Source organism: Sapajus apella, unplaced genomic scaffold, assembly GCF_009761245.1.
Source record: "Sapajus apella isolate SASKATOON/1434 unplaced genomic scaffold, GSC_monkey_1.0 scaffold31, whole genome shotgun sequence".
NCBI classification, from domain to species: Eukaryota; Metazoa; Chordata; class Mammalia; order Primates; family Cebidae; genus Sapajus; species Sapajus apella.
In genome coordinates, this window is record NW_022436971.1 from 2032004 (window position 1) to 2055058 (window position 23055).

A 23055-nucleotide genomic window follows, 5' to 3' on the forward strand; every position below is an offset into this window, starting at 1 on the left:
TGGCATAAGACACATGATGTTGCTTTCTCAGTGACTACTTCCCCCCGCCCCAATAAACAATCATTTTATTACTTGAGTACATTGTCAAATTTATGCAACCAGGGCAGAAGCTGTGGATGACTCATATTTTCAATTGGGAGGAAGGATTTGCTTGGTCTTGTATCAATAACATTGAGCCAGTCAGTGAATTTGCCTGTCAGAATCAGATGGAATTTAGCATCCTTATCCTTTCTGTTGCTCCCAAGATGCTTTGGAACAGCAACTGCTTGCTTAATTAAACAGTAGAGATCCTCAGGGAGATCAGGAGCAAGTCCTTTGAACTTAAGGATTCTTAAGATTGTATTGCCTATCACAAAACATACTTGTGCAACACCGTATGAGCCTCAGGATTGCACTGATTTGTGAGACAGGCAGATCCTTCTTGGTCAGTTTGTAAATCTGCTCCTCATGTCATCAGATGCCAACTTCAGCCAAGTGGGAACCTTGCAGTGACAGGGCAGAGCCGACTGAGACAGGCCCTTCCCAGAAGCATGTGACTCATGATGGTGGCAGTCAGGTGGCCCAGTGACCACATCTTGAATATGTTCTATAATGCTTTTCAAACTCTAATGTGCCCATGAATTGCCTAGGGATCTTTTTAAAAATGGTTTCTGATTCAGTGAGTCTGAGGGTGGAGGCTGAGATTCTACATTTCTAATGAGCTCCTAGATAGATGATGCCTATGTTGTTGGTTCACAGACCAGACTTGAAGTAAGAAACGTCTTGAATTAGTAGTTCAGTTAGATGACCTTTAATGCACACTTTAACCTTGGGAGTCTATAAATATCCCAGGTTGGAGTGGATGAGATAGTGTAAAGAAAACTGAAGCTAGGCATGGTGGCTCTTGCTTGTAATCTCCGTGCTTTGCGGGGCTGAGGCGGGAGGATCTCTTGAGGTCAGGAGTTTGAGAACAGCCTGGCAATGAGACCCTGCCTCAAATAAAATGATAAAAATGTAAAAACACTCATTTGAGTATAGTATGTCAATTAAGGATTATTACAAGATTGAATTACATCTTAAATGATTTTCCACCCTGTTCTGAATATAGTTTAGAAGTAGCTAACTAGCTTTTCTTGGGAACTTAACCTAATAAGTGATGGTGTATTACAAAACTAATACACCATCTTAATTGTAGATCTGCTCATATTTGAATTTCAGTTGTTTTTTCTTTTGTGCCTTTTAGTACCAGTGTGGCCTTATGGCTGTGTGTGTGTGTGATAGAGAGAGAGAGAGAGAGAGAGAGAGAGAGAGAGAGAGGGGGTCTTGCTCTTTTGCCCAGGCTGTGGCGTGACCCCAGCTTACTGCAGGTTTGACCTCTTGGGCTCAAGCGATCCTCCTGCCTCACCCCCACTGAGTAGCTGGGACTACTGGTGCATACCACCATGCCTAACTAATTTTTTTTTTTTTTTTTTGAGACAGAGTTTTGCTCTTGTTGCCCAGGCCAGAGTGCAGTGGCACAATCTTGGCTCACTGCAACCTCCACCTCCCAGGTTTAAGTGATTCTCCTGCCTCAGCCTTCCAGATCAGCTGGGATTACAGGCATGTGCTACCATGCCCAGCTAATTTTGTATTTTTAGTAGAGATGGGGTTTCACCATGTTGGTCAGGCTGGTCTCACACTCCTGACCTCAGGTGATCCACCCACCTTGGCCTCCCAAAGTGCTGGAATTACTGGTGTGAGCCACCATGCCTGACTTAACTAGTTTTTAGTTTTAATTTTTTGTAGAGATGAGGTCTCATTACGTTACCCAGGCTGGTCTGGCACTCCTGGCCTCAAGCAGTCCTCCTGCATTGACCTTTCAAAGTTTTGGGATTTCAGGTGTGAGCTACTGTGCCTGGCCACAAATTATTTTTATATGGTAGCATGTTGAAAAGGATTATAGATACTTGTTGACAAAAAGAGTCAAACTCTGTAAAATATTGGAAGAGATTTATATTTTGAGCCAAATATGAGTTGCCATGGACGAAGACACAGTCTCAAGAGGTCCTGAGAATATGTACCCAAGGTGGTTGAGTTATAGCTTCGTTGTATACATTTTAGGAAGACATATGACATCAATCAATAAATGTGAGATGTATACATTGGTTCAGCCTGGAAAGATGGGAGGCTTACAGCTGATAGGTAGATTCAAATATTTTCTTTTTTTATGAGATGGAATCTCACTCTGTTGTCCAGGCTGGAGTATATTGGCACAGTCTTGGCTCACTGCAGCCTCCACCTCTCAGGTTCAAGCAGTTCTCTACCTAAGCCTCCTGAGTAGCTGGGATTACAGGCACCCCACACCATGCACCATGCCCGTTTAATCTTTGTATTTTCAGTAGCAATGGGGTTTCACCATCTTGATCAGGCTGGTCTTGAACTCCCGACCTCATGATCTACCCACCTTGGCCTCCCAAAGTGCTAGGATTACAGGTGTGAGCCACTGCGCCTGGCCCCAAAGATTTTCTAATTGGCAATTTGTTGGAAGAGTTATCTAAAAACCTGGAGTCAGTATAAAGGAGTATCTGGGTTAAGATAAAGGGTTGTGGACACTGCAATTCTTATTACATAGATGCAGTGGCCTCCCTTAGAGACAATAGGTGGCAAATCTATTCTGTTCAGACCTTTAAAGGGTGTTAGGCCAGGTGTGGTGGCTCACACCTATAATCCTAGCACTTTGGGAATCTTAGGTGGGAGCATTGCTTGAGGCCGGTTTGAGACCAGTTTGGGCAATATAGTGAGGTGTCATCTTAACAACAACGAAATTAACTGGGCATGATGGGAGGTGCTTGTAGTCCCGGTTACTCAGGAGGCTGAGACTGGAGGATTGCTTCAGTCCAGGAGGCAGAGGCCACAGTGAGCCATTATCACACTACTGTATTCTAACCTGGGTGACAGAGTGAGACTCTGTCTCAAAAAAGAAAATGATTCAGGTATATTATATGTGTATGTTTATATATTTATATATTCTTTAGCTCTCTCTGCTGGGAGCACTTAATTGCAGTCAAACCTCAGTAACAGTGAGCGCACCTAGTGCCCAGCTTTTCATTTCTAAATATTATCATTGATTAAGAGGGACCAAGGCTCCTTGGAGAAATACTATGGGACCATAGAGGGAAAGTATAAAATGGGCCTACAGAATTTAGTTGTGCCAGAAAGTAAGGAAGTACTTAAAATTATGAGGATGTGTCAAAAGATATAAAAATTACTTTGAAGGGACTCACACTGGCTAAATTTCACATAATTTGAGCAACAAAATAGAGTAGGGGATTATAATTTATAGAATAAAATAAGAATCCATGAGGCCATACATATATAAATGAATAAATGAATTTGGGAGAACAGGGTAGGCTCTTTATTAAAATGCCAACTACAGATGTAGAAAGAATGATGGAATTAGATAATCACCACGTTTGTGGTGTTTGATAATGGCAAGAGTAGTCAGTGAATGCTAAGGCTGGTTGGTGGACATTTGATGAGGAACAGGGTATTGGTGAATTATTGCAATAATTCCTCGTAATATATAAGTCAAATACAAAGGAAAACATAGTTACTTTACAGTGAAGAAACCTGGCAGACACCAGGTTGACCAGGTGATGAAGGTTAACATTCCTGGGGATGGGAAGGATAAATATAATATACACAGCATCATTTCTGAATATTCTTATTAAGAATGCATGACCTGAATCTGATTACTAGGAACATCAGCTGGGCCCAGATTGAATGAAAAGCTTGTCCTTCTTTTTTTTTTTTTGAGATGGAGTCTTGCTCTGTCACCCAGTCTGGAGAGTGGTGGTTGCTCACTGCAACCTCCACCTCCTGGGTTTGAGTGAATCTTATACTTCAGCCTCCTGAGTAGCTGGGATTATAGGCACATACCACCATGACTGGCACTTTTTTTTTTTTTTTTTTTTTTTAAGTTTTAGTAGAGATAGGTTGACCAGGCTTGTCTGAACTCCTATCTGTCTACCTTGGCCTCCCAAAGTGTTGGACTTACAGGTGTGAGCCACCATGCCTGGCTGGCCTGTACTCTTGACAGTTAAGGACATGAAAGATGGGTAAGGAAGGAAAGACTGATTGAGGGAGACTGAGGAGGTCCGTTAACTAAATGCAGTATGTGTTTCTGTATGGGATCCTGGACCTGAAAGAGATGCATTGTTGGGACCTTTGGTAAAATTTGAATATCTATGGTTTGACTCTGTATTATACCAATGTTTATTTTCTGATTAGGGGGTTTGTATAGTGGTGATGTAACAAAATGCCCTTGTTTGGGGAGGTACATACTGGAGTATTTAGGAGAGTCTGAGAGATTGTGACATAGAAAGAGATATATATACACACACCAAACGTTTAAGAACACACACCTTTGGCCGGGCGTGGTGGTTCATGCCTGTAATCCCAGCACTTTGGGAGGCCAAAGTGGGTGGATCATGAGGTCAAGAGATTGAGACCATCCTGGCCAAAATGGTGAAACCCCATCTCTACCAAAAATACAAGAAGTTGCTGGATGTGGTGGCGCGCACCTGTAATCCCAGCTCCTCGGGAGCCTGAGGCAGGAGAATCACTTGAATCCGGGAGGTGGAGGTTGTAGTGAGCCGAGATTGCACCACTGCACTCCAGCCTGGTGACCCGGCAACACTCCATGTAAAACAAAACAAAACAAAACAAAAAAACCCCACACAGCCTTTCTTGAAGACTTTTTAAAGCAAAAACAAGAAACAGAACATACTTTTCTGATTATAAATGTAATCTTTCTTTTTTTATGTTTGCAGGTTTTATCTTTTGCTATATTTGCAGTATAATTCTTTTAGTAAATATTTGTTGGTTGACAAAATACTTTGCTTGATTACCCAAGAATATTAACAGTTCTTCTTTTTTTGAGACAAAGTCTTGCTCTGTCATCCAGGCTGGAGTGCACTGGCATGATCTCAGCTCAGTGCAACCTCTGCTTTCTGGGTTCAAGCTAGTCTCCTGCTTCAGCCTCCCAAGTAGCTGGAACTATAGGCGCCCGCCACTACACTCAGCTAATTTTTTTTTTTTTTTTTTTTAGTAGAGACGAGGTTTTGCCATGTTGGCCAGTCTGGTCTTGAACCCCTGACCTCAAGTGATCTGACTGCCTTGGTCACCCAAAGTGCTGGGATTGCAGGAGTGAGCCACTACACCTGGCCCCTAATATCAACAATTCTATTTGTCTTAATAGGAATAATGAATACATTTTTAACATTGTCTTTCAGAAAGCTGAAGTTGATGGTAGTTTAAGTGACAGTCACGTATCTCCTCCAGCCAAACGCACTTTGAAACAACCTGATTCTGTATGCAAAGACAAATCGAAATCAAGAAGTACTGGTCAGCGAGAGGAATGGAACTTATCAACTGGACAGGCCAGGTGAGAGAGGAGAACTCATTGATTGTTTTCTCTTAAATTACTGAATGTAATTCAGGGCTGATATTAGTACTAATTTTCTTAGCTTATAAAGTAATGTCTTATAAATACTTATAAGTAAATTGTATTAAACTTATTTTATAATTTTTGTATGTAATTTTATTTTCTCCCAATATACTCTAAAATATATTTGTTCTATAAAGATATATGGTATGTAACCGAAACTACCATAAGTAAAACAATACAGATTTTTATGACTCTTGAGTATGCATATGTATTTATAGTCCTGAAAATTTAAATAAAACATATGGTCAGAATTTTATTTTTATTTGAAAATCTCCCTTTTGTAAGATTATTGGCTATTTCACTTGAATTGATATACTAAGATATAATGATATTTAAATTAATTTTTAAAGACATCTTTTCATCTGTTACTCTGTTTTTAAATTTGCTTTGTGTCTGGTTCAGTATGTATCAGGAAAACTTAATTTCAGTCAGTTTTAGAATAAATGTTGATAATTTACTCTGAAACTGACTAAGATTAATTTACTACTAAATGGTAGTTAGGTTAGGCACACACATAGAAAAAAATTATTATTTGAGATGGAGTCTCGCTTTGTCACCCAGGCTGGAGTATGGTGTTGTGATCGCGGCTCACTGCAACCTCTGCCTCCTGGGTTCAAGCGATTCTCTTGCCTCAGGCTCCTGAGCAGCTGGGACTACAGGCGCGTGCCACCACGCCTGGCTAATTTTTTGTATTTTTAGTAGAGATGGGATTTCTCCATGTTGGCCAGGCTGGTCTCGAACTCCTGACCTCATGATCCACCTGCTTCCCAAAGTGCTGGGATTAAAGGCATGAGCCACCGTGCCCGGCCAGAAAAGATTTAAACATTGAAATCAGAATCTGTAGCTTCTGTTTTATATAAAGTCTTTATTTTATTTTTTTCCTAATTAAAAACAATTTTTTTACATGGATCTGGGAACTAAAGGATTCTTTAAAATCTTTAAAGTAGAAGTGCTGATGATGTGTGACTGCGAACAGAAGTGAAAGGGAAGTCCTTTGGTTTTTTTCCGTCTTTAAGTATTTAAAAATATTTTGATTTTATATGTGTAGGTAAATTCTGGATACTTTTATTCTCTAGTGAAAAAAATCTTTGGGGTTTTATAGACTCTGACAGGCTTTGTACGTTTATTAGTTTCTAAGGGGTCTCTGTACTTACCAAAATATACTTCGTAAGATGTACCTGTTATTTTTTTTTTTTTTTAATTTGCATTGTCTGGGGGCTAAGTAGAAAAATACATGAATCATAGTCTGTTTATTTTTGTTTTTTTTCCTTTCCCACACTCACACATCTGTGATATGAAACAGGTCTGGATAATTATATTACTTTAGTACTGCCATGTAATTACACTTTTAGACTTAATCTACCTGTTGTAATCTATATCTTGCATTTGTTAAATGAGTGAATCAAATATCATCTTCTAGATAAATGTTCCTAACAATTTTTTTTTAGTGTTAAAATTTGACTTTTAAGATGATTTTAACAGTTTATTCAAGTGCAAGTAATATAGTAGATTTATCTACTCAGCAGGCCGTTGCGTAAATTGATCTTGATTTTTTTTTTTTTTTTTTGAGTTAGAGCTTCGCTCTTGTCGCCCAGGCTGGAGTGCAATGGCGTCATCTCTGTTCACTGCAACCACCCAGCCTCCTGGATTCAAGTGATTCTCTTGCATCTGCCTCCTGAGTAGCTGGGATTATAGGTGCCTACCATCACGCCTGGCTAATTTTTGTGTTTTTAGTAGAAACGGGGTTTCACCACATTGGCCAGGCTTGTCTCGAACTTCTGACCTCAGGTGATTCACCTGCCCCTCGACTTCCCAAAGTGCTGAGATTATAGGTGTGAGCCATTGCACTTGGCCAGTATTTTATATAGAAGTCTTTCATATAAAAAAGCCTCAACAATTTTGGGAGAATGAGTGAAAGATGGCTATGCTTCCATTTAGGAATCATTTAGGTATCTTAGAGTGAGATATTTCTTCTTTAAAAAAATACAGAATACATTTCAAATAAAAAAATAATGAATACTAATACATTTACTGTTTCTATTTTGGCAAAAGAACAATGTTTAGTAGTTCACACAATTTAAAAAGATTTTTGAGGCCGGGCATGGTGGCTCATGCGTGTAATCCCAGAATTTTGGGAGGCCAAGGTGGGAGGATTGCTTGAACCCAGGAGTTCAAGAACAGCCTGGGCAATATAGTGAGACTCCATCTCTACAAAATATTAAAAAATTAGCTACAGTGGCACATGCTTGTAGTACCATCTACTCAAAAAGCTAAGGCTGGAGGATCTCATGAGCCTAGGAGTTTGAGGCTACAGTGAGCTGTGATCACCCCATTGCGCTCCACCCCCGGTGACAGAGTGAGACCAATCTTGGTTAAAAAAAAAAAAGTTTCAATTTTTAGTTTATTCATCTAGGAGTATGAGTAATTGTTAAACTTTTATAATTAGAGTCTTTTGATGTTTCAGATGACCTGAACATAAAATGCAGTTTAACCTATTAGATTCAATAGAATTTAATTTTTTTTTGTTTTGTTTTTGAGACAGAGTTTTGCACTTGTTACCCAAGCTGTAGTGCAATAGTGTGATTTTGGCTCACTGCAACCTCCGCCTCCCAGGTTCAAGCAATTCTCCTGCCTTAGCCTCCCCAGTAGCTGGGACTACAGGCGCATGCCACCACGCCCAGCTAATTTTTGTATGTTTAGTAGAGATGGGGTTTTACCATGTTGGCCAGGATGGTCTCTATCCCTCGACCTTCTGATCTGCCTGCCTTCCAGAGTGCTGGGATTACAGGTGTGAGTCACTGCACCTGGCCAATAGAATTTAATTTTAAGGAAAATGTATAGTTAAAAATATTTTAGATTTTTAGATAATATAAATGCAAAAATTAAGAATTTCTTGAAGGCTTGTATTTATTTTTATATCATGAACCTGAGAATCTTGATTCCTTTATTTTGGTGGTCTAAACTCTTGTGGGCATCTAAGTCCAATGTATTGAAGTCCTTTCACGTAAAATAACTTGTTCCTTCATTCATACGGACGAAAATTTAATACAGATAAGAATTAGTATTAGCTATGAAAAATAATAAATTCTAAAGAACTTTGTGAAAACCACTAAGGTCATTAATGAAATTATTGTTGATTGACAAAATAAATTTCCATTTTAGAGTTAGGTAATTGGATGAAGATAGAGATAAAAATGGACCTAGAACGCCTGAATCTTCATAATTTATTTAAGCAAGATTATGAGTTTTCTTTTGGGGAGAAACCTGAGTTTAAAAGCCCAAGTGTATCACCTTTTTTTTTTTTTTTTTCTGAGACCATTTTGCTCTTTGTGCCCAAGCAGATATGCAATGGCACGATCTTGGGTCATCACAGCCTCCACCTCTCGGGTTCAAGTGATTCTTCTGTCTCAGCCTCCTGAGTAGCTGGGATTACAGGCATGCGCCACCATGCCCAGCTAATTTTGTATTTTTAGTAGCGGTGGGGTTTCTTCTTGTTTGTCAGGAAGGTCTCGAATTCCCCACCTCAGGTGATCTGCCCACCTTGGGCTCCCAAAGTTCTGGGATTATAGGCATGAGTCATTGCTCCCAGCTTAACATAATTTTAATGATTGATACTTTTAGTAAAATAGGATGTTTTTGGTCAAAAATATTTTAAAATATATTTACATTATATATGGAGATTCTTAAATATACATACTAACATAGATGTTGTCGCTTACAAATATTTTGAATACAGAATGCTATTTTACTGACTTTTTTTTGTCAGCAGATATTTATTCAGTTACTAGTCATTTATTTAACCTGGTATTTATCTAGAATAATAGGCATATTCTGAGATACAGACAAACTAAATTTTTTGTAAGACTTATGGTATACTCATGCTTGTAATCCCAGCACTTTGGGAGGCTGAGTTGGGTGGATCACTTGAGGCCAGTAGTTTGAGACCAGTGTGGTCAACATGGTGAAATCCTGTCTCTACTAAAAACACAGAAATTAGCCAGGCATGATGGTGAGTGCCTATAATTCCAGCTACTTGGGTTGCTGAGGCACGAGGATCTCTTGAACCTGGGAGGTGGAGGCTGCAGTGAGCCAAGATTGCACCACTGCACTCTAGCCTGGGCGACAGAGTGAGACTCTGTCTAAAAAAAAAAAAAAATTTACTATATACTCAAATGTAGAATGCCTGAAAATTTCCTTTTGTGGTTAAGTAATAAGGAAATCGTGAGGTGAGGCAAAAGTATAACCACCTATGTGGACTGCTGAGGCATATTAGAATTGAGGAGAACTAGTGGTTAAGTGAGGTCTGTCAGAACTGGGGCTTTTCTGAATTGAGGTTTACAACCTTCATAAATCATTAAGTGCCTTGAGTTTATCTGGGAAAGGGAGAATAAATTTTTTTTTTTTTTTTTTTAAGTTGGAGTCTTACTCTGTTGCCCAGGCTAGAATGCAGTGGCACGCTCTTGGCTCACTGCAACCTCTGCCTCCCAGGTTCAAGCTATTCTTCTGTCTCAGCCTCCCGAGTAGCTGGGATTAACAGGTGGCCACTAACACGCCCAGCTAATATTTGTATTTTTAGTAGAGACGGGGTTTCACCACTTTGGCCAGGATGATTTCGATCTCTTGACCTCGTGATCCACCCACCTCCGTCTCCCAAAGTGCTGGGATTACAGATAAATATGATTTTTAAGTCTGGTATTGCAATGATGTGTGCCCCAGATAATTAAAGCTATAGAAAATTATAATGTAATAATCACCTAATGTAAAGTGAAACCCTTTCCATTTAAAAAATTCAGGAAACAGAGTTGTGTACAGTGACTCACGCCTGTAATCCCAGCACTTTGGGAGTCGGAGACGGGTTGTGGGGGGGGATCACCTGAGGTTAAGAGTTTGAGACCAGCCTGGCCAACATGGTGAAACACTGTCTCCACTAAAAATACAAAAATTAACTGTGTATGGTGATGCATACCTGTAATCCCAGCTACTCAAAAGGCTGAGGCATGAGAATTGCTTGAACCCAGGAGGCAGAGGTTGCAGTGAGCCAAGGAGATGCAGCCACTGCAGTCTAGCTTGGGCGACCGAGTGAGGCTCTGTCCCCTCAAAAAAATAATAAAGAATAAATAAAAATTCAGGAAACAGGGACATAGGGAAAAAAGTCTCCAACTCACCTACTTTCCTTTAAAAAAACAAAAGAGCAAAGCTGCCTGCTCAATTTAAGTGACCAACTTTTCAGAACATTGATGTAATACAGAAACTTTTAGGCACATATGTCTAAGCAGGCTAATCCTTACAAAATCTCATAGGTCAGGCACAGTGCCTCATGCCTGTAATCCTAATACTTTGGGAGGCCGAGGCAGGTGGATCACCTGAGGTCAGGAGTTCAAGATCAGCCTGGCCAACATGGTGAAACCTCATCTCTACTAAAATACAAAAATTAGCCAGGCATGTTGGCTGGTGCCTCTAATCCCAGTTACTCGGGAGTCTGAGACGGGAGAATCTCTTGAGCTTGGGAGATGGTGGTTGCAGTGAGCTGAGATCGTGCCACTGCTCTCCAGCCTGGGTGGCTGAGTGAGACTGTCTCAAAAAAAAACAAAAACAAAAAACAACAACAAAAAAACCTCAGTATGTTAATATCTCTTAATATACTCATGTATTTCATGTCACGTCTCCTTTTTCACTCTCTCTCCCTTTTATAAAGATAAATGATGATGACAAAACGATGATAGTAATAATCTCTGACTGTAACGTAATTGGATCAATTGAAGAACAATTTTTTTTTCTTTTTTCTTAAAACAGATCTTTCATTAGTAACAATAAAAGCCAAGTAAGCGTTGTCTTCTGTAGAGCAGACAAAAAGCTTATTGTGATTTTACCCCAATGATGTTGCCATTGTTCCAAAAAGTTTTAGATTTCTTTTGTGGAATGACCTTAGGGTCTGCATCTTATTCTTTTTTTTTTTTTTTTTTTTTTTTTTTGAGACAGAGTTTCGCTCTTGTTACCCAGGCTGGAGTGCAATGGCCCGATCTCGGCTCACCGCAACCTCCGCCTCCTGGGTTCAGGCAATTCTCCTGCCTCAGCCTCCTGAGTAGCTGGGATTTCAGGCATGCGCCACCATGCCCAGCTAATTTTTTGTATTTTTAGTAGAGACGGGGTTTCACCATGTTGACCAGGATGCTCTCAATCTCTTGACCTCGTGATCCACCCACCTCAGCCTCCCAAAGTGCTTGAATTACCCGCCCCCGGCCGCATCTTATTCTTTTGAACAATTCAAGTGATGTAAAATTCCAACCATTTGGCTTTGTGTACAGTGAAAATTCATTTGGTGCCAAGACTTGGGAATAAACTGACCAAGCTGAGTGAATGCTTTGTTGGGTCTAAAGACAAAGTATATTTTTGAAATAATAAAGTGGATTTTGAGGGTGATTCTCGAGAGTTCCAGAAATGCATTGTGCAATGGCAACATTATAAGAATACCTGTATTATATCCTTTTTTCTGAGTCTCCCTCTGTCGCCCAGGCTGGAGTGCAGTGGCATGATCTCAGTTCACTACCATCTCCACCTCCTGGGTTTAAGAAATTCTCCTGCCACAGCTTCCTGAGTAGCTGGGATTACAGACACGTGCCACCACACCTGGCTAATTTTTTTTGTATTTTTAGTAGAAATGGGGTTTCACCATGTTGGTCAGGCTGGTCTTGAACACCTGACCTCATAATCCACCTGCCTCAGCCTCCCAAAGTGTTGGGATTACAAACATGAGCCACTGCACCTGGCCTAATCATTTTGTTACTTTATAGTCAGACTCATATGCCTGTAGAAACGTGTGCATTGTATACAATAGTCCTAAAAGTGAAATTTTCTCCAAGAGATAGTTTATTAGGATAAGTTAGTTTTTTGTTGTTGTTTTCTAGAGGAAAGGGGAGCTAGAATTTTTTTCTTTTTTGACAGTCTGAAGATTCATAGTAGTTTGAGTTTTTTATTTTTTTTTTGAGATGGAGTCTCACTCTCTGTTGCCCAGGCTGGAATGCAGTGGAGTGATCTCCACTCACTGCAACATTTGCCTCCTGAGTTCAAGCGATTCTCCTGCCTCAGCCTCCTGAGTAGCTGAGATTACAGATGCCTGCCACCACGCCCAGCTTATTTTTGTACTTTTAGTAGAGATGGGGTTTCACCATGTTGGCCAGGCTGGTCTCAAACTCCTGATCTCAGGTAATCCGCCTGACTCAGCCTCCCAAAGTGGTGGGATTACAGGTGTAAGCCACTGCACCTGGCTTGAGTTTTTGTTTTTACCCTTTAGTCATTTTAACTGTGACCTTTTCTGGGCCAGGGGTATTGTGATGTACAATATATTTATAATTTAACATGAAGAGTGCTGGAGTAACCAAAAATGTTAGATTAATTAAAAAATTTGTGCAAACCACATAGATAGAAGACAGTCATGTATTTATGATTTTCTGGATGTACTTTCCCTAGTTTTTTAATCTTCAAAACATAATGATTGGATATTTCAAAAATATCTTAGTTTGTGTTGACACCTCTTTTATTACGCAGCAATTTAGTTTTTACTTTTGAACTTTCTGACCATACTAAGAAGCATTGTGACTTTTTCCTAGTCCTCATGTTTTGGTGGCCTTTTTAGTACCTTTCCAGTTATTTATATTTCTCTTCTTCCACCCAAAAGAGAATTGTAAAATGGCCCTTTTGATAAATCAGCTGTTTTCATTTGTCAGTTTAAATGTGTAATATAATACTTTGAAGAAATTATTAAATGATATTGGTATTCAAGCATGTTTTTCTTACTGTTTATTGTGTTAATATATTTATCATTGTTTGAAATTTATTTCATCAACCAAAACCAATAGTTAATGCCTGTGGCCATTGCTACTTATGGTCCTAGTTAATTTTATGGTACATATTAAGTTTAAGCCTTTTTTTTTGGAATTTTAATTTGTAGAGTTGATGACAGAGTAAGCCAGGTTTGTAATCTGTTATTTAAGCTTTTCTTGAAATAATGAAATGGTTTTTAACTAGCTAGTATATTTTATTAATTAGCATATTGCCAATCTTACAGTAAAAATGTTATCTTTACTTTTAAAAAAGTTTTAACGATTGAAATAATTCCAGCAATATTGCATTTCTTGCTTATATAAACAAATATTGATGTGTTTGCATATTAAATATAATTGTGTTCTAGGTTAACTTCTCAGCCTGGTGCTACATTACCAAATGGACATAGTAGCTTATGTGAGTATTCTATTATGAAACTGGTTAGTATTAAAATTCTTGTAATGTTAGAGAAAGCATTAAAGTGGGGAAAAATAGAGTGATTTAATAGTGTGCTGAGCATACGGTTGGAAATGGCTGAATTTCAGTCATAGTAAAAAAGATGTATGTAATTGTTGAACTTTGAGCAATCAGCATACCTGAAATAATTTAAATTATTTATGACAGATTGTAAAAATTATAGAAATTTTAGATTATTGAATATTAAAGCCATTTAAGAGGTTATATTCAACTTTTTGTAGGCTTTTAAAAGTAATTTTTTTTTCTTTTCTTTCTATACTCTGTACTTTGAAATGTAAATATCTCTCTTCTTGTAGCCCTTCGAAGCCATCCCCTTCGAGGGGAAAAGAAGGGAGATGGGGACCTTTCTTGTATAAATGGTGACATGGAAGTCAGAAAAAGTTGTCGTTCCAGGAAAAACAGATTTGAAAGCGTGAACCAGAGTTTGTTATTTGATCAACTAGTAAATAGGTATGAATGCTTATGTAGTAAGCAGTTTCATTTAATTATTTGGTTTTTAATATAATTATGTTTTAAAAAAATAACATAAGTGAGGATTTAGCAATAAATACGGTTCTTTTAAAACTTAACTTGAAGCTGGTGTGGTGGGCCACACCTAATAATCTCAGCACTTTGGAAGGATGAAGTGGGAGGGTCTACTTTAAGCCCAGGAGTTCAAAACCAGCCTGGGCAAAATAGTAAGATCTCATCTCTACTTTAAAAAACAAAGCAAAACAAAAACAGGAATACTCATCTTAATTTGAATTAACAGTGGTTAGCAGTGATTGTCAGTTTTTTAGTCATTTGAGTCAATTTAATGTATAATTTGTGCAATAGCTAATTTTCTCATCTCTTTTAAGCTCTTCTGAATGGTTAGATAATATAAAAAGTAATTTTATCTTCACTACTATTGTCATTTGATAAGACATTTATGCTTTTGATAATTTTCAAGCAAGATTGTTTCATTATTGGCTGTACTGAATAGTAGAATAGTAGTTTTACATAGTCAAGATTTTGAATTGAAGATGTTTTGAGACTGAGTATGTGGGATTGAGTCTCTTAGTTAGTGAGTAAGCTGACTATCTGTTCAACATCTGCATCTATAAAACTTTTCTCAGATAATATGTCATCCTGCTTAATCCTTGCAACAGCCTGGAGAAGGTGGTCATTATAATCCCTATTTGACGAGAGGAAATTGTATTCCACAGTAGTAACATCAAATTTGGGCTTAAGTTATTTTTAAAACTTAAGTGTTGTTAAGTAGTTAGATCAGTATCTAGCTGCATAGTACCTGTTATGTAAGTATTTGTTTACAATATAGAAAAAAATTGCTAAGATAGCCAAGTGTGGTGGCTGGAGACTGTAGTCATAGCTGCTCAGGAGGCTGAAGTAGGAAGATCCTGAGCCCAGGAGTTCAAGACCAGTCAGGGCAACATAGTAAGACCCATCCATTTTTTTTTTTTTTTTTTTTGGCATGGAATCTCACTCAGTTGCCCAGGCTGGAGTGCAGTGACCTGATCTCTGCTCACTACAACCTCCGCCTCCTGGGTTCAAGCCATTCTCCTGTCTCAGTCTCCTGAGTAGCTGGGACTACAGGCACCCGCCACCATGCCCAGCTAATTTTTTGTAACTTTAGTAGAGACGAGGTTTCACTGTGTTAGCCAGGATGGTTTCGATGTCCTGACCTCATGATCCACTTGCCTTGGCCTCCCAAAGTGCTGAGATTACAGATGTGAGCCAAAGGAAAAATAATTGCTAAAATGTTAGCATGTGTTTCTTGAATGTCAGTGTTCTCGGATTTCTAAAAAAGCCTTTCCAGTAAACCTTATACTGGCTTTAAACTTTTTACAAATTGTTTTATTTTATGCAATGTTATTATTTCTTAACACTATCTCCAATAAAAAGATTGAATTAGTATTTTTTCAGTGTCATATATCTGATAATTATTTGTAGGGGCATTATGGATTTTTTAAATTGGGACTTTATTAACAAAAGCCTTATATTTGAAAAGTTTTATTTTAATGAATATTTAATATGTAGAAGATGTCCTGGTTTTGTTTTTCCTACTGGGCACTGTATTCTGATGATAGATGCTGTTATGAAAGAGGTATTTAATTGGGATGTGGTGGGGTGCACTACTGTACTTGCAGCACTTTGAGAGGCTGAGGTGAGTGAATCACTTGAGCCCAGGAGCTCAAGACCAGCCTGGGCAACATGGTGAAAGCTGATCTTCACACAAAAATATAAAAATTAGCTGGGCACGGTAGTGCATGGCTGTAGTCCCAGCTACTCGGAAGGCAGAGGTGGGAGGTTCAGTTGAGCCCAGGAGGTTGAGGCTGCAGTGAGCTGTGAACAGGCCACTGTACTACAGCCTGGATGACAGAGGGATACCCTATCTAAAAAAAAAAAAAAGAAAAGTTATTTATAGTTACCTATCAGAGATGATTTGATTACAGTTTCACAAAGAGCTTTTTTATGTATATGGTGCCACCATTGTCTAAATCCTGATTTTATTATATGATTTTAGTACTGCTGAAGCTGTACTACAGGAAATGGACAACATTAACATCCGACGGAATCGCCGGTCGGGAGAAGTAGAGCGACTTCGAATGTGGACAGATACAGAATTTGTGAGTATATTAGCTGGAGCAATCTTTGTAAATATTTTTTATTTTAACTGATGAGTTTAAAGGGAGAATGCAACAGTTGTATTAGTTTGAATTGGCACAACTATTCCTTCTTCTTCATTTCCAACTTGCTTTCTTCCTTTCTTCAGCCTCCTGTTGCTACAGACTTCCCAAGAAAACCCTCTTCACTTTTGCTAGATGAGTTACCTTAAAGTGCAGCTCTGATTCTGTTACTTTTCTGATTTGAACCATTAATAATTTTTTATTGTGCACTGAATTTATTAAAAACACCTTGACATTTATGATCTGGTTTCAACTTCTGTTTTCTCACACAGCATTGCTTAAGTATAAACAAATCATTCTTGTTCCTACAACTTTTACTCCTGTTAATATTCCTAGTTAGTGACCGATTCAGTCCTGCCATTGTTTCAAGGTTAATTTCAAATACTGGCTCCCTTCCTTTTATCCCATAACAAAAGGAGAGTCTTCTGTTTGGATTTTAGAGACTTTGTACTCTTTATGGCAATTAACTTATTTTACTTTCTTTATAATTACCTGTGATTGTCTTATTTCTGTCCTACTAGGCTGTAATTTGCTTGAGGGAGGAAGTATGTTGCTGGCATTATGAGTTTTACATTTTTGTAGATTTATTATAAGTTTTTTCCCTTTTATCCCTTACATTTATTAAATTTAGGAAGCTACATTTCAGGTATCTATGGCATGCAAATAGGTGCTCAATAACTTTAATTGTGCAGGTATGTATCATTGGGTTGTTTTTTTATAGTGGAGAATAAATGTCATGTTACTGTTTGACAGATTTTCTTTCTTTAAAAGGAAAACATGGATATGTATTCAAGAGTGAAAAGGCGAAGAAAGTCCCTAAGAAGAAATAGTTATGGGATACAAAATCATCATGAAGTTTCTACTGAGGGTGAAGAAGAAGGTTTGTAAAGCACCTTTTGAAATAAATGCTAGAAAGTTCAGGTGGAGGGAAGAAAAATAAAATATACAAGTAATATATGTAGAATATTGCTAGGTAGGTGATTTTTGGATTTTGAGATCTATATTAATTTGATATAATTTAAATTCAGTTGGCAATCTGAATTTCATTTCGTTCATTTGGAAAAATGTTTTTAACTGTACATTATACATTATGTAATGTATTTCTTTAGTAGCCATCTGGTATGGGATTTTCTTTGGGATCCTTTGCTTCTTAGGTGAGGCCTTTTTTGTACTTAGGCACCTTCTAACTGGAAGGTTACTTTGCTATCCATGGCCTCTAAATCTCTGATTATGTGGATCTCAAGTTTAGGTATGGTCTGAGGAATAAAGAGTAAAGTTTAGAAAGACTTCTAATACCAGTGGAAGGGGACTACACTGTTCTTTCCTGAGGCCTTGATGGGTTCCGAACTGAATAACCCAGACTGAACTTGTAGTGCTGTAGTTGGGAACACGACAGCAGCACATTGGCCCCGTGAGTTATAAATTGGTGACCAGTACACCTATAGGATTTAATTCTGTAGGCATTAATTATTATTATTATTATTATTATTATTATTATTATTATTATTATTATGTGAGGTGGTGTCTGGCTTTTGTTGCCTAGGCTGGAGTGCAGTTATGCAATCTTGGCTCACTGTAACCTCTGCCTCCCAGATTCAAGCGATTCTCCTGCCTCAGCCTTCCAAGTAGCTGGGATTACAGGCGTGCTCCACCACGCCCAGCTAATTTTTGTATTTTTAGTAGAGATGGGGTTTCACCTTGTTGGCCAGGCTTGTCTTGAGCTCCTCACCTCAGGTGATCTGCCCACTTTGGCCTCCCAAAGTGCTAGCATTACTGGCATGAGCCACTACACCCGGCCTGGCATAATCTTTATTGAGATGGATTTTGAGAAGATTTGGTATAAGCATAGTAAGGGGAATCTTACTAGTTCCCGTTATTTGTGTAGTTTAGATTGAGAAGACTGTTTTTTTTTAAATTCTGTAGTTAATATTTTTATTTGCCAGTTTTGAAGAGGTGGTACTTTATTGAGCAAATATTATTGTTGTTACAGCTAGAACCTCTAAATTGCTTCCTTTGGAGAAAATCAGTATAGGTGAGACAGATTTATAATGTAATTTTTGCCTTTTCATTAACTGAACATCTTTGTAGAGTTTCCAAAGTAGATACGCCATATTTAGAATTTTTGCCTATAATACTGTGATTGTACAGTCATTTTTCAAAAAGTAATGTTTTGGCTATTCATAAAATTTATTTAGGTACAAATATGTTATAGTATTATTTGGATAAATACTGTATTTGTCCATTTTTCTCTACAGCCTAACAACAGAAGTTTTTCAAATAATGCTTTCAGATGTCATGAGTAAAGTATAAAGTCCTTCGCAGTCTTTTTTTTTTTTTTTTTTTTTTGAGACAGTTTCTTACTCTGTCATTGAGTCTGAAGCGCATTGTCACAATCCCAGTTCACTGCAGCCTTGATCTCCCAGGCTGAAACGATTCTCCTGCCTCAGCCTCCTGAGTAGCTAGGACCATAAGAACCTGCCATCATGCCCGGCTAAATCTTTTGTAATTTTTATAGAGATGGGGGTCTCAATATGTCATCCAGGCTGGTCTCGATCTCCTGAGCTCAAATAGTCTTCCTGCCTCAGCTTCCTAATGTGCTGGGATTATAGACGTAAGCCACCATGTTCAGCCCTTTGCAGTTTTAGTCTTCTACTTCCCTGAGTATCCTGCCAGCTTTATATTTTTTCTATGCTTTAATATGATTGTATTATATTGATAATTCTTGTGGCTAAAAAGTTACATATTGCATTTGGGGGTCCATACGTTTATTAATTTTCATGTTTTTTTTTTTTTTTTTTTTTTTTAATAGAAGCTGGGCACATGGCTCACCTTTGTAATCCCAGCACTTTGGGAGGCTGAGGGGGATGGATCACTTGAGATCAGGAGTTCGAGACCACCCTGGCCAACATAGTGAAACCCTGTCTCTACCAAAAATACTAAAATTCGCCAGGCATTGTGCACGCCCGTAACCTCAGCTACTCAGGAGGCTGAGATACGAGAATTGCTTGAAACTGGGAGGCAGACGTTGCAGTGAGTCAAGATTATGCCACTGCACTTCAGCCTGGGCAACAGAGACAGATTCTGTCTCAAAAAATAAAAAATAGGCCGGGCGCGGTGGCTCACGCCTGTAATCCCAGCACTTTGGGAGGCCGAGGCGGGTGGATCACGAGGTCAAGAGATCGAGACCATCCTGGTCAACATGGTGAAACCCCGTCTCTACTAAAAATACAAAAAATCAGCTGGGCATGGTGGCACGTGCCTGTAATCCCAGCTACTCAGGAGGCTGAAGCAGGAGAATTGCCTGAACCCAGGAGGCGGAGGCTGCGGTGAGCCGAGATCGCGCCATTGCACTCCAGCCTGGGTAACAAGAGCGAAACTCCGTCTCAAAAAAAAAAAAAAATAAAAAATAAAAAAAAAGAGTTGGAGTCTTGCTATGTAGCCTCAAGCTGGACTCAAACTCCTGGGCTCAATCCATCCTCCTGCCTTAGCCTCCTGAGTAGTTGGACTATAGGCGCGTACCTCTGCGTCCAGCTATGCTTTTATTTTAACTCTTCTTAGATGTTATATCGTAGCTATAGCCAAATTATTATTTTTTGAGACGGAGTCTTGGTCTGTTGCCCAGGCTGGAGTGCAATGGTGCCATCTTGGCTCACTGCAGCCTCTGCCTCCTGGGTTCAAGCGATTCTCCTGCCTCGGCCTCCTGAGTAGCTGGGATTACAGGCATGCGCCACCATGCCCAGCTAATTTTTTTGTATTTTTAGTAGAGACGAGGTTTCACCATGTTGGCTAGGCTGGTCTCAAATGTCTGACTTCGTGATCCACCCTCCTCAGCCTCCCAAAGTGCTGGGATTACAGGCATCTAATCGCATTAATTTATTTAACAGATAATTATGTTGATCATTGGCAGGGAAAGCATTTTCTTTTACATGTATATAATATGTTGGCATTTAAATTTTACCTGTGCAGAAACAGTAATGGATAAAGTATAAATATTCACTTCTAGAGTAGACTAATCCTTTTGGATTAAAACAGTGCTTTTTTCTTTTCTTTTTTGTGTGTGGGAAACTAGAATCTCAAGAGGAGGATGGAGATATAGAAGTTGAAGAGGCAGAAGGAGAAGAAAACGATAGACCGTATAATTTGAGACAGAGAAAAACAGTGGATCGATACCAAGCACCTCCAATAGGTAGGCAACTCTTAATAACTTTTTTCTTTTTGGTATTTGAGTAACTTACTCTGCCCCACTGCTTTTAAAAATATTAATATTGCCAAATTTAAAAGAAGGAAATCTCTTATTGGTTTTATATACTGTATCGTTTACTACATATACTTCTGTGCACACACATGCCACAAAGTCAAAGTACATGGTAGCAGCATTGATTTACATACAACATGTTCATTTTATTTATAGAAGCTTGTATTTAATAAATACTGCTCCTGCTTTTATATTATACTGTATAGTTTACTGAGCACTTCAATTTACAGCTGTTCTTTAGGGAAGGTATCTTTTTTTTTTCTGAGACAGAATCTCGCTCTGTCAACCAGGCTAAAGTTCAGTGGCATGGTCTCAGTTCACTGCAACTTCTGCCTCCCGGGTTCAAGCAATTCTCCTGCCTTAGCCTCCTGAGTAGCTGGGATTACAGGTGCCCGCCACCATACCCAGCTAATTTTTGTATTTTTTCAGTAAAGACAGGGTTTCGCCATGTTGGCCAGGCTGGTGTTCGCAGCCTTCCAAAGTGCTGGGATCACAGGTGTGAGCCACCACGCCCTGCCTAGGGAAAATATCTTTATGGTCCAAGAGGTTAAGTGACTTACTCAAGGTCACAAAAATGGTATATGGCTGCAGCTTGGCCAATAACTTGGTTGGTTTCTTTTCTTTTCTTTTCTTTTTTTTCTTTCTTTCTTTCTTTTTCTTTCTTTCTTTTTTTTTGCTGGGAGAAGGAAAAAGTTAAAAGTTTATCTTTTAGAGAACGGGCCTCACTATGTTGCTCATGGTGCAGTGTAGTGACTATTCAGAAGCACAGATATAACACACTACAGCCTCTACTTCTGAGCTCAAGCTTTCCTCCTACCTCAACCCCTGTGTAGCTAGAACTACAGGTGTGCAGCACCATGCCTAGCTAATTAGTTTTTTTTTTTTTTTTTTTTTTTTGTAGAGACAGGGTCTTGCTATATTGCCCAGGCTGGTCTTAAGCTCCTGGCCTCAAGGAATCCTCCTGTCTTGGCCTCCCAAAGCACTGTGATGGCTTGAACCCAGCTGTGTATTTCTTTTTATTGCTGAGTATCATTCTGTGGTGTGGATATATCACAATTTGTTTATCCATTCATTTGTTAATTGACATTATGATCCTTTCCAGTTTTTGGCTATTAGAAATAAAGTTGTGATGAACATTTATTTACAAGTCTTTGTGTGGACATATGTTTTTATATTTCTAACAAACACCAAGGAGTAGAAAGGCTGGGTTTTATAATGAGATATAATAAATTACCAAATTCTTTTTTAAAGTGGTTATACCATTTTCATTAAGAGTGTGTATGACTAAGAGTGTGTATGAGAGCTGTAGTTGCTCTATATTCTTGCCAACACTTGGTATACTTAGACTATTTAATTAATTTTAACAGTTACTTATAGTTTTAGTTTGCATTTCCCTAATGGTGCTGGAGTATCTTTTCATGTGTTTTTTTTTTGTTTTTTTGTTTTTTTTTTTTTTTTTTTTTTTTTGGACAGTGATAAATCTTTTGTAAAATGTCTGTTGAGATCTCTTGCCATTTTTTCAATTGGGTTTGTTTTCTTGTTATTGAGTTTTGAGATTCCTTATATGTTCTGGATATTAGACCTTTAACAGATACGTAATTTGCAAATATTTTTAAGACAAGACAGTCTGTGGCTTGTCTTTTTTAATGTCTCAATAGTATCTTTTGAAGAACACAAGTTTATAATTTTATTTATTCTTTGAGACGGAGTCTCACTCTATTACACATGCTGGGATGCAGTGGTGCAATCATGGCTCACTGCAACCTCTGCCTCCTGGGTTCAGCTATTCTCCTGCCTCAGCCTCCTAAGTAGCTAGGACTACAGGCATGTGCCACCACACCTGTCTAATTTTTGTATTTTTATTAGAGACAGGATTTCACCATATTGGCAGACTGGTCTCAAACTCCTGACCTTAGGTAATCCACGCGTGTAGGACTCCCAAAGTGCTGGGATTACACTCTCCTGCCACTCCTGGGCTCAAAACAGTCCTCTCTGACTTGGCCTTCCAAAGTCCTGGGATTACAGGTGTGAGCCACTGTTCCCAGCCTATACATTTTTTTTAATAAAAATTTTTTTTAGTGGATTTATAATTTTAATGAAATCCTATTTATACTTTGTCCCCTTTTTTTTTTTTTTTTTTTTTTTTTTGAGATAGGGTCACCCAGGCTGGAGTGCGGAGTGCAGTGGTACGAATATGACTCACTACAGCCTTCTTCTGCTTCAGCCTGCTGAGGTGCATGTCACCATACGTGGCTAATTTAAAAAAATTTTTTTGTAGAGTTGGGATTTTTTTTCTTTTTTCTTGTCTTGTCTTGTCTTTTTTTTCTTTCTTTCTTTTTTTTTTTTTTTTTTTTTTTTTTTTTTTT

At 38.5% G+C, this 23055-nt stretch overlaps 1 protein-coding gene, 1 long non-coding RNA gene and 1 pseudogene across 4 annotated transcripts in view; 1 reads left to right on the forward strand and 2 right to left on the reverse strand.

The window, feature by feature from the left end:
* ATAD2B (ATPase family AAA domain containing 2B) overlaps window positions 1-23055 on the forward strand; it is a 186526-nt gene that overhangs the window by 22914 nt on the left and 140557 nt on the right. For all 3 annotated transcript variants that reach the window (XM_032293991.1, XM_032293992.1, XM_032293993.1), the window contains exons 2-7: window positions 5253-5404; window positions 13656-13705; window positions 14062-14215; window positions 16272-16374; window positions 17206-17314; window positions 20504-20620. In XM_032293991.1, coding sequence (XP_032149882.1) covers window positions 5253-5404; window positions 13656-13705; window positions 14062-14215; window positions 16272-16374; window positions 17206-17314; window positions 20504-20620 — 685 coding nt within the window. The remainder of the gene's footprint in view (window positions 1-5252; window positions 5405-13655; window positions 13706-14061; window positions 14216-16271; window positions 16375-17205; window positions 17315-20503; window positions 20621-23055) is intronic.
* Window positions 52-1184, reverse strand: LOC116562118 (annotated as a pseudogene).
* The window catches only part of LOC116561959, an 11608-nt gene continuing 6756 nt past the window's right edge, over window positions 18204-23055 (reverse strand). The window contains exon 3 of the long non-coding RNA XR_004273682.1: window positions 18204-18231. This is a non-coding gene — a long non-coding RNA (uncharacterized LOC116561959). The remainder of the gene's footprint in view (window positions 18232-23055) is intronic.